General features: G+C 30.7%; 1 protein-coding gene across 1 annotated transcript; it reads left to right on the top strand.

The window, feature by feature from the left end:
• The first annotated feature begins 337 nt into the window (after positions 1-337).
• On the top strand, positions 338-3,140 carry LOC146929190 (mannan endo-1,4-beta-mannosidase 5-like). Its single transcript, XM_085708220.1, has 5 exons — positions 338-721; positions 1,586-1,780; positions 1,879-2,001; positions 2,088-2,290; positions 2,576-3,140. The coding sequence occupies exons 1-5, from the start codon at positions 383-385 to the stop codon at positions 2,949-2,951; spliced, it is 1,236 nt and encodes a 411-aa protein (XP_085564346.1). The 5' UTR covers positions 338-382; the 3' UTR covers positions 2,952-3,140.
• Positions 3,141-12,641: the final 9,501 nt, after the last annotated feature.

Below are 12,641 nucleotides of genomic sequence, written 5' to 3'. Positions count from 1 at the left end.
CATACAAAATAAAAACAATAAAAAAAAAAATATCCACCACGTAGGAATACCTTTGAGTCTTGTACAATCTTAATATCCAGGAGCATGTAGACATATTTCATAACTTACTTTACTTTGTCCATACCCTACCCAACTAACATATATCTTATTGTTAAAAAAAAAAAAAACTAACACATAATAGCATAACAAAAATGTTATCCTTTATAGTTATTTTAATATTGTTATATTTTTGTCATCTATTAACAACATGTACAAGTTGAGTTATATTATTTCCATCAAATCTCCTTAGCCAATTTTCACTTCTATAAATGCCTGAACAATCATGGCAATAATCTTCATACCATAGCTAGAGAATATATAAGTATTCATCATAGAAAAAAATATGACTTCCATAATTAAGAACATTTTTAGTACTTATATGGTCTTTCATCTCATTTTGTCCCTAGCTTGTGAAGCTAGGTCATTACGTGTTACACCAAACTTTGTTCATAGAAAAGGAACAGAATTTGTGCTTAATGGATCACCTTTTTTATTCAACGGTTTTAATTCTTATTGGATGATGAACGTAGCTTCTGATCCAAATCAAAGGTATAGAGTTTCCAATGTATTTCAAAAGGCTTCAGCTGCTGGTCTCACTATATGTCGTACATGGGCATTCAGTGATGGTGGAAATCAATCTTTACAAATATCCCCTGGCTTATACAATGAGCAAATGTTTCAGGTTTAATACTCTTGTTCCAATGATATATATATATATATATATATATATATATATATATATATATATATATATATATATATATATATATATATATATATATATATATATATATATATGGGTTATGATAGAAGACACCTTTTGTGAAGGTGTCTTTTATCAAGTTACTCTATGAGCTTTTGCGAAAAGACACCAATTTACTTTTATGAAGGTGTCTTTTAGCAAAGTTATAACTAAAAAGTGAAAATCACACCTTAATATATATATATATATATATATATATATATATATATATATATATATTGGTGGTGTCTTTTAACAAGTCACACCTTAAGGTGTGATTTTCACTTTTTAGTTATAACTTTGCTAAAAGACACCTTCATAAAAGTAAGTTGGTGTCTTTTCGCAAATGCTCATAGAGTAACTTGATAAAAGACACCTTCATAAAAGGTGTCTTCTATCATAACCCTATTTATATTTTGCTTCGCACCGGTTTCCGACCCACCAAAGGCGGACGATTAATCCGGCTCATGCGTAGAGGCATGCGCACTAGCCAAGTGTTGTTCCCACTGGGAATTGAACCCGGTATTCCCCTTGGAAGGAGCTCCTTGCCCCTGGAGCCCAAGCAACTTGGTTTGTTCCAATGATATATTTGTTGTTATGACTTTTACGTACATTAATGATTGCATGATAATTAATTACGATTGAAATCAATAAATTGTGACATGTTCATATATACCCATTTGGAGTTAAGTTTATTATTTGATGTTAAAATTAGGTTGCAAAAACATTTGATATGATCGAACCATAAATCTTTCACTAGATTATCTAATTTTATTTAAAATTTTTTTTTTTTTGTATTGGCAGGCATTGGATTTCGTGATAGGTGAAGCAAAGAAGAATGGGGTGCGTTTGATATTGAGCTTGGTGAACAATTATAAGGATTTTGGAGGAAGGCCTCAGTATGTGGAGTGGGCTAATAGTACTGGTATTCCCGTCAATAACGATGATGACTTTTACACAAATCCTGCTATTAAGGGTTACTACAAAAACCATGTCAAAGTACGTATAACATTTTCTAATATTAAAGAACTTATTAAACAATTAATTAATATTATAAAAAATATATTATTAACATTTTCTAATAATATGCATTGCAGACAGTGTTGACGAGGATAAACACAATCACTAAAAATGCTTATAAAGATGAACCAACCATCATGGCTTGGGAACTAATCAATGAACCGCGTTGCCAAGTTGATTACTCTGGAAAAACCATTAATGTAACTTTTGTTTGTTTAATTAATACTACAATTAATATATGCTACTATATATTAATTATATTAATCTTCGTTTCATAATATTACAGGATTGGGTTAAGGAGATGGCACCATATGTAAAATCTATTGACAAAAAACATTTGTTGGAAGTTGGATTGGAAGGATTCTATGGAGATTCTGTTCCAGATAGGAAACAATACAACCCTGGTTTCCAAGTTGGCTCTGATTTTGTTAGTAACAATCTCGTTAAGGACATTGACTTCGCAACAATCCATGCATATCCTGATAATTGGTAGGTATATTTTGCTTTCATTTTCGCATTCAATTTTTTTTTTTTTTTTGTGGTGGCCGGGGTTCGAATTCAGAACCTTGCATATTTTATGCATTGTCCATACCAACTGAGCTAAGTTCACGAGGTCTTTCACATTCAAAACTAATTTAAATAAGTACATACTAGAAAGAAAGAAAAAAAAAATGAAAATAGATTAAAATTAAAGATTTATTTCAATACAATTTTTGTTTACATTTGGTGAGATTTAATCATGAATATATTAACAAGCAATTCATATATAAACAGGTTAGCTGGACAAAATGACACCATGCAAATGGAATTCATGCAAAGATGGATCACGAGTCATTTGCAAGATTCCAGAACAATCTTGAAAAAGCCATTGGTGTTTACAGAATTTGGGATGTCGAAGAATGACTCGGGGTATAGTATCGAAGCAAGAGATTCATTCATGAATACAGTTTATTCAAGTATATATAGTTTGGCACAAAATGGAGGAACATTTGCAGGGGGATTGGTTTGGCAACTTTTGGATGAAGGAATGGATTCATATGATGATGGATATGAAATTGTTTTGACTCAAAACCCTTCTACAAGCAGTGTTATTAGTCAACAATCTTCTAAAATGATTGCCCTTGAGCATACTTTGAGAAACAAACACTGAATTTGAAGGACATATGATCTCGATATCTTAAAAGATTTCATGCCTTTTTCTTGGTGTAAATTTATGTTGTTGGCGTTAAAGTGTAGATTTTGATTAGATACAATTTAGATTCTTTATTTATGTAATTCATTTCATGTTATTTAAGAAAAAGCATTCATATATAAATAAATATTCAAGGCAATTGATGCATAGATTAAGTGATTGATCTCAAGTGGTTAATGAACTTCAATGTAACTGGAGTGTGTATGTATGTTTTGGAGGTCGGAAGATCATCTGAGCGTGGTGTGGGTCTGATGACATATTTATGTATACTTTGTAGTAGGTGTCGTGTGGTCATCTATGGTTGTGGTGTGTTTATCTTGCTCTGGTGCAATTTGGTTATGTTGGTTTCTATTCATAGTGCTATGTGTGAATTCTAATAAAATTTATTTTTTGCCTATCAAGAAAAGCTAGGACTCGTTCGAGGGAATCTGCGTTCAAATCACTAAAACATTATTTGTCAAACTTTATTTGTGTTTGGCCGAATTCAAGATTACTAAGATCTATTTCCACTTTGAATCGGATGAGCTTGATTTTTCTTGTATTGAGTTGTCTTTGAGTTGTGTGAAGATAATATACGAAAATAAATAAATACTTCCATTAAAAATAATTTATAGTTCAAAGGATTTATAATTTGTAAAAAAAAATAATAATATAATCTTCCATAGATTGGTATCTCAACAGTCTTCTAAATTAAGTTTACTTGATCGTTATTTGAACAAAGAGCTCTTAAGAAGGAGATCATGATCTCTTAGATCAGATTGATGGATTTGTCTTCGTGTAAATTTTCAGGTTAAATATGTATTTAGTTGCTACAAAATTACAAACTTTTAAGTTTAGTCTTTACAAAAAAATTATTCACTTTTAGTTCCTATATGCATTTTATAGAAACTATTTTGGAGGACTAAAAATATCCATATTTTGTAAAAACAATTCAAAATAGGGACTATTCTTACAAACTATAATATTTTGGAGGACTAAAATTACTATTAAAATTTTATAGGTACTAAACTTAAAAACTCATAATTTCGTAGGAACTAAAAACATATTTAACCTTAAATTTTATTGGTGGCATTAATTAATGAAGTGTTAAAATATATGCAAAAAGAGGCATTGGCTCAAGTCGAAAAACCAAGAAGCAAAGATCCTCTCCATTTACTTTTTTTTTTAACAAGCTAAAATGGAATTATATTACCACACCGATACCAGTTCCCAAGCACAAGGTGTGCCTATGAGACCACTATAAATATACAAAAGGGAACAATGTCAAAGGACTTAACCACCACCTATGAGTACCTAAAACAAATATGGCCTTTTTAGCTTTCAGTCATGCTAACAATAACAATTTAATCTTATCAAGTAGCCTAGAAACATCGGTTACAACATTATTAAACAAACAGTTGTTGCGTTCTTTCCATAACACCCAGGTACAAAGAAGCCAAATTAACTGAAGAAACAAGCGCTTCGCTTTGCCAACACCTGTCATAAAAGTAAACTGCAGCAAGTGATCTGATATATTGTTAGAGTCCGCCCCCACAAACCCAATCCAGAGGCTCACCTGCTCCCATAACGGTGCAAAAGAAGTGCAAGATAAAAACAAATGGTCGGCTGTTTCAACATGACCGCACCCCGACACACAATGGGTCGCATCTGTCTGAATTATACCACGAGCTTCCAAATTTGCTTTAGTAGGTAAACGATCCTGCAGAAGTCGCCAAGCAAAAATCGAGACCTTCAAAGGAACCTTGCGATGCCAAACTAAGTCCAAAGCGCTATCCATATAAGGATTGTCAATAGCTGTTAATAACTCATAAGCACCTCAAACTGTATAACCTCCTATAGGGTCAGTAAGCCACACCCAAGTATCTGAAACATTATAAAACAGAGAAACATCAAGCAGTAAAGCCCTACACTCCTCTAATAAATCCTCTTCCCACGCCCACAACCTACGACCTCCCACCTACTTCGCCATAACGGGCGACTAAGACATGATACCACAAACCTTCTCTATCCACTAACATCCTCCAACACCATTTACCTAACAATGCAACATTAAACTCCTTCAAATTCCTTACCCCAACCCTCCAGACTCCTTTGAAGAGCAAAGAGTATTCCAACCTATCCAAGTAATTTTTCTATGGTCCTCACCCTCCCCCCCCCCCCCCCCCCCCCCAAAAAAAAAAAGAAAATATTCAACAAAGATTCAATGGAAGAGATTATACCTGATGGAGCTTTAAAGAAGGAAAGAGCATAGACAGGAAGAGAAGTCAAAACTGATTTGAGAAGGACCATGCAGCCGCCAAACGAGAGAAACCGGTTATTCCAACCTGACAGTCTAGATTTAATTCGATTCACAACAGAGTCCCAAAATGAAAGTCGCCGCGGATTACCCTCAATAGGTAAACCTAGGTACATGAAAGGAACCTTACCCACCTTGCAACTCAACACCGAGGCTGCCTCAACCAACCACGAATCAGAAATATTAATTGCCACCAACAAGCTTTTATTAAAATTCACCTTCAATCATGACAACGACTCAAAAATGACAAGAGTCGCCCGAAGTGCACGAACATTTGCCCAACTTTTGTTACCTAGCAACAGAGTATCATTTTGCAAATTGAAGATGTGAAACAACCACCGGATTGACCGTCCTAACCGAATACCCCGTGAACAATTGATTTTCAACCATTGCTTTCATCAAAATGTGGAGTCCCTCAGGTGCCAGAAGGAACAAGAAAGGGGAAAGCGGGTCCCCCTGACGAGGCCCCTTTGAAACGGAAATTCCTCCGTAGGGCTATCGTTGACAAGAACAGAAGCTGTAGCAGTGCAAACACATTCTCTAATCCACTTCCTCCACAAGACAGGAAATGACATGCTCTCCAAAACCGAGTCCAGGTATCCTCTCCATTTACTTATAGTTAACCAAGTCTAAAATTCATGATTATCAATATAGAGCAAAGATCTACTCCACTTACTTATAGTTAACCAAGAAGCATTGGTTCACACACCCGCCGATAAATTTAATACTCTCTCTGTCTCACCGATGATAAATTTAATACTCTTTCTATCTCAAATTAGATGTTCTCTTTATTATATTTCCTTGTCTTCAATTATTATTTAAAAATGATTTTTCAAACATATTAAACTGACCGGTGTGAGACAACTGAAGTTCCATCGTCGACCATTGTGTTGTCGCCAGTGCTCTGCCACCGGTCGACCACCATCAATCACCATGAATGATAAGGTGTCAAACGGGTTTCATGTATATGACATATCCACTTATCATTATTCTAATACTTTTTCCCAATTGTTAGAGAAATCTATACTATAAGTCCTATGAGCTTAGCTAAGCTGGTAAGGACAATGCATAATATATACAAGGTTTGGGGTTCGAACCTCGGACACCACCAAAAAAAAGAGAAATCTATACTATATATATAAAGAAAACTACCCCTTTCAGCACTTTTGGGCTGCATTTTTCTTTCTAAAAATACCCTCAATTTTCAATCCTAATAAAAAATGTTACAAATAGATAAGAATAAATTTAAATATTAAAATAAATGTAACAAACACGATATGAATATATATATATATATATATATATATATATATATATATATATATATATATATATATTTGTTTTTTTCCTTTATCATTTAAAAAGTATAACAAACTAAATGAGTATGTTCATACTTACTTTTTCATCATCCCAATTATACCCTTAAATAATTTTTTCTATAATAAAGATTGTTGTTGGTGTCATTAAAAAAAAACAACAAACATTTATATTTTTAGTTTTAATCAAAATGAAAGTTTCATAAAAAAACACCGTACATAATTTTCAAACATTAGTGTAATAAAAAGAGTGGAAAGACGGACATGTGAGTGTCCGTCTTTTCGCTGGATAGAATAGTTGCATTTGCATATATTTATTGTTTGTTTTTATACATACATGTTTATTCTTCTTTCGTTTTCGAATATAATTAATTTTCTTTTTGAAATATATATATATAATTAATTTTCTTTTTGAAATATATATATATATATATATATATATGTATGTATGTATGTATGTATGTATGTTCACATGTTTCTCTTTTCTTTGACCGGATGTTCACATGTTATTTAGGCATATATTTAAGTAGTTAGAAAATAACAGTCGAACAAAAATTGTTATAATATTTACACATAACAAATGGTAATAATTATTAGCAGTTTCTACATGAGACTAAAATAAAATATGAATTTTCTCAATAAATAATATTTTTTGAGGGATTTCTCAACAAAATTTTATGCACTACCACCAAGTCATGAGTCATCACCCACCGTATAATGACAAAACGAGTGAATTGACCCTTAATCTTATCTCAAAACAAAAAAAATTCAATGCTGACCATAAATTAATGTCACACATGATTTGAGTGTGTGTGATTTTCAAATATTATAATCCTTTTTAATCATCTCTTTCTTCTTCCCTCAAAAAAAAAATCATCTCTTTCTTCTTCCTCGTGCTCTTCCCCCTCTCCGTAGATAAAAAACATCAATCACAACAATGATTGATTAATTAAAGATAAAAATAGTCCTCTGAACTTAGTTCAGTTGCTATAAACAATACATAAAATATGCAAGGTTGGGGTTTGAACACCGGCTACCAAAAAAATTAAAGATAGAAATAAACATTCCGTTTATAATTGCTAAAAATCATATGTGCACGGCAACTTGAAACAAACAAATAAAAACCAATCTTGAATTAAACAAGTTTACTTTCTTTGATCATGATTGCTAATCAAAATTAAAATTCTTGTCCTCGTCCTTAAGATAGTCCACAAAATTTAAAGGTTACAAGGAGAAGATAAAATACTGGTAAACTAAATAAGAAAACAAAAATACTAAACTTCAAATTAAGAATTATATTTAATCATAGGATTTGGTACCACAACCAAGAAGAAACCACAAACACCGAAAGCATTCAAAGTATTTCAAGTAGCAGTTCTTTTTTTGTTTCTTCTTATTCTTCTTCAAAGCTTTGAGTTCTCGTGCTCTTCTCATTGAAACCAAGACATCATCCTTATAAATGCACTCATTCATTTCTTCACAATCATCGTTGCCATAAAATACGTCATCTCCCATAGCTTTATTGATCTGATGAAGTTTTTGCATCGAAAGGTTTTGCTTAGAAAAGGAATTTGAACTCACCCACATACCTTTCGTTTTGTGCAACAAAAAACAGCGTACTTCAGCTTATAAATAACTTGGTTTTTGTTATTATTTTTATATTTTGTTTTTGACTAAGTTATTTTGATATTCTAGATTGGGGAGAATATGTTTCTTTCTGTTTTTATTATATATAACTAGTGTCTAGACAAGTATATAAAAAATGGGTTATGATAGAAGACACCTTTTGTGAAGGTGTCTTTTATCAAGTTACTCTATGAGCATTTGTTAAAAGACACCAACTACTTTTTATGAAGGTGTCTTTTATCAAAGTTATAACTAAAAAAGTGAAAATCACACCTTGAGGTGTGACTTGATAAAAGACACCACACTACTTTTTATGAAGGTGTCTTGTAACATAACCCATAAAAAATATACTATATTTATTATATATAACTAGTGTCTAGACAAGTATATAAAAAATATACTATATATAAAGAATATAACCTCTTTCAACTTTCTTTCAAAAAAAAAACCTCTTTCAACTCTTTTTTTTTTTTTTTAACAAATCAAAATGACACACACACACACTCAAAGGTGTTTCCAATCGCACAAGATGTGCAAAAAAAAAACACCACCAAAGTTACAAAAGAACAGTGTCAGATTATAAAGGGCCAACCAAGAAACAAGATTACAAAAACACACCCATACAATGGAGTGGGTGTTTTCACCAATCATAATAAGTATAAGCTAAAGCCTTTTCAACTCTTTTGGGTTGACTTTTTATCTTTTCAAAATTGCCCTCAATTTTCAATACTAATAACACATGTAATAAATAGATAAGAATAAATTTAAATATTAAAATAAAAGTGTAACAAACACAAATGTTCAGTTTTTTCCTTTATCATTTAAAAAGTGTAACAAACTATAAATGAGTGCATATATACTTACTTTTTCAATATCTCATTTATATCCTTAAACAACAACTTTTCTATAATAAAGATTGTTGTTTGTGTCATTAAAAAAAAGGAAAATGTTAACCAATGCCCCCGGGGCACTGGTTAAGAATCTATATTATTTTTTTTATATTGTTGGTTTCATTAAAATAGACAATCATGGTTAGTTTGATTTGTTATAATTTGAAAACAAAAAACATTTATATTTTCACTTCAAATCAATATTAAAATTTCATAAAAAATACGTTCATAATTTTCAAACGATAGTGCAATAAAAAGAGCGAAAAGACGGGTACGTGAGTGCCCATCTTATCGATAGTAAAAAATAATAAATAAGTGAAGTGTAAAATTTGAAGTAGAAAAATATTATATCAAAACTCAATATTTATCTACTAGCCTCATTAATGGTGTCCTTTTAAGTGTGATATATACAAAATATTAATTTTTTATTTAAATTAGGATTTTAAGATGTGGCATGATATGTCATTAATGAGGCTATGCGGCTTCCTAGTGGCGTCTACGTGGCATGTTTCGTTTGTCCGGTCAGCGAAAATAGACAGCAAGGACCAATTTTGTTAACGGTAGAAAAATGTACGGATTTTAAAAACATTTAATGAATTGTAGGGATTATTCTTCAAAGGGGCGCAAAATGTAGGGACTAAAAACATATTCAACCCTACTATATATAAAGAAAATAACTCATTTCAACTCTTCTAGGCTGACTTTTTCTCTTTTCCAAAAATGCCCTTAATTTTAAATACAAATAACACATGTAACAAATAGATAAGAATAAATTTAAATATTAAAATAAATGTAACAAACACGATATATATATATATATATATATATATATATATATATATATATATATATTTATAAGTCTGTTTTTTTTATCATTTAAAAAGTTTAACAAACTATATGAGTATATTTATACTTACTTTTTCATTATCCCAATTATACCTTTAATCAACTTTTTCTATAATAAAGATTGTTGTTAGTGTCATTAAAAAATAGAATATAGATTTTTTTTTGTTATATTGTTGGTGTCATTGAAATAGATAATCATAGTTAGTTTGGTTTATTATAATTTGAAAGCTACAAACATTTATATTTTTAGTTTTAATAAAAATTAAAATTTCATAAAAAAAAAACACCGTTCATAAATTTCAAACGTTAACGCAATAAAAAAAGCGGAAAGACAGACACGTGAGTGCTTGTCTTTTCGCTAGTTAGGTTATAATAAGGTTTTTTTATAGTGTCGATTATTGTTGAGGTTTGTTTCTTTTATTGTTTTGTATTGTTCTTATTTTATAAAATTATACTAAAATTTTAAATTTTATTTTTTGAGGGGAACTAAATTTTTTAATGATAATTTTAAAAATATTATAAAAATGATAAAATAGTTTAAATGAGAGATATGAACTGAAGAGAAAATTCAACGAAAAAGGTGTATCCCATTTATATTTTGTCATTGATAATAAATAATAATAAATTAACCTCAATTGTAAAAAAAAAAATAAATAAATAAAATAACCCCGAGGTTCTTTTAGGGGAAGATAACACAAGGATTTGGAGCAAGTAATCTTGAACTCCGATTGTTTGGTTATAGAAATTGAAATTTGACTATCATTACAACTTATTTGGTAGCTGCAATAAAATTTTTATGTAGGGACTGAGACTCGACCCTAGATTTCTCACTTCTCCATATATAAATTATGGAAGCCTCAATTACTAAACTACTTGATAGAAGAAGAAAAACTAAAATTTGAAGAAACACTAAATTTATGCGATAAGAACAAAGTAGTAAAAGACCCTTAAAAAAAACAAAGTAGTAAAATAAAATGTGCTATTAAAAAAATAATAGTATAATATTATTTTATTATACTATGAATAAGATAATATTAATCAGTTGTTGTGTCATATTAACTAGTTGTGTCATGTTTTTTGACGGAAAAAGATAATTTTATTAAGAACCATACGAAAAGCACCTATGAAAATGCACTCTCTAATAAACAAAGTGCGTCATATTTTCTCTTATAACAAACTAAAAAATCTCTTTGATTCAAGATGGTGAACACCAGATCTATCTACCAAAACGCCAACGAAATCGACACAATCGTCGACTCCTCCTCTGTTTCGGAGCCTTCACGCCGAACTCTTGGTCCTATCCTCTCACCGATGGCTCTGGAGCAACCCCAAAGTTATAGGGTTCGAGAAAAAACAGCCACAAACCGCGCATCCATAAGTAACCAGGGTAGAACAACTCAACTTGCGAGAGTTCTTCCATCTCAGGGAAACACTATTATATGTGAGAAACTCTTGGTTGGGCACATACCCAACATTTCAATTTTGGGCACATACTCACATAAAATTAACAAAATTAAATAAAAAGTATTTAGTCACATCAATTGATATATTATAATTTTATTTTTCTTTAATTTTTTCTTGGTTTTGTGTGTGTGCCTAAAATTGAAGTGTTGGGTATGTGTCCAACCAAGACTTTCTCATTATATGAAGTAACTTTAATTTTCTACCAAAATTGGGGCTAGAATTTCAATGGGAATATAAACCCATCCTATTGAAATGTATCTCATAAGAGGAGTGGTTTTGTTTTGATCCTTGTATGTTCAGGCTTGATATTTTTTTGTATTAGACCATTTACAATGGTTTTTACATTCAACAAAACTCAACATCCACTTTTTCAATTTCAAACACTCCACATCATTTTCTCTCTCTTATTCAACACTCATTCAACTTTTACCCTCTCCAATGGTTTATCATTCAACACTCTACCCCACCACCTTTTATTTCTTATTCTTATTTAATTTTATATTTTTGTTTTTATAATTACATAAAATTACAATTATCGATTATAATTAAATTAAAAAACACTTAACAATTTATTTTTTTTGTTTTTTGTAAAAACAAAATTTATTTAAATAATTTATTTTGAATTTCTTAATTTAAAATGCAATACAATAAACTTAATTTGGGTGTTGAAATGATTATAATTGGGATCCATTTCACTAAAAAGAAAATTAAAACTTCAAAAGAAAAGCTAATAGAAAGATAATAATAATATTAAGATAATGAAAAAATTGGTTTTTTTTGTGTCCAAATCAAATGAACCAAGTCTCTATTTATAGACAAAAAAAAAATCATGAATTTTGGTAAAAAAAAATTTTAAAAAAAATTTGCAATAAAATAATTGAGTTCAAATTATTAAAATGATAAAACTTGACAGCCAATCACGACCTGCCAAGTGTCACACTCTCCTATTTTAGCTAACCGAAACGCGCCAGCTGTCCCTCAGGTTCCAAGGTTCAACATGTTGAATGCATTCAACATCTCTTTCCTCCACATCATCCTTCAACAATTCTCAACACACCATTGCAAGATCCCCATGTGTTGAAAGCCACATACAACACCTCCATTGCACTTGGTCTTATATTAAATTGGCGATAAAAAGTTTTTTTTTCCGAAGGTCAGTAACTTTCTCATTATCAATGGTTTAGACTAGAATTTTAGAATTAAAATGGTT

Source organism: Medicago sativa, chromosome 4, assembly GCF_051527215.1.
Source record: "Medicago sativa cultivar Bolivia chromosome 4, Bolivia_mono, whole genome shotgun sequence".
Classification (NCBI taxonomy): domain Eukaryota; kingdom Viridiplantae; phylum Streptophyta; class Magnoliopsida; order Fabales; family Fabaceae; genus Medicago; species Medicago sativa.
This window is presented reverse-complemented; position numbering and strand designations above follow the sequence as displayed.

What these genes read in the sequence shown, in the direction of transcription:
- LOC146929190 (XM_085708220.1), top strand. Translation starts at nt 383, where the DNA reads ATGACTTCCATAATTAAGAACATTTTTAGTACTTATATGGTCTTTCAT. An exon ending in ACAATGAGCAAATGTTTCAG is followed by an intron (nt 722 to 1,585) that starts GTTTAATACTCT and finishes TTGTATTGGCAG; the next exon opens with GCATTGGATTTCGTGATAGG. An exon ending in CATGCATATCCTGATAATTG is followed by an intron (nt 2,291 to 2,575) that starts GTAGGTATATTT and finishes ATATATAAACAG; the next exon opens with GTTAGCTGGACAAAATGACA.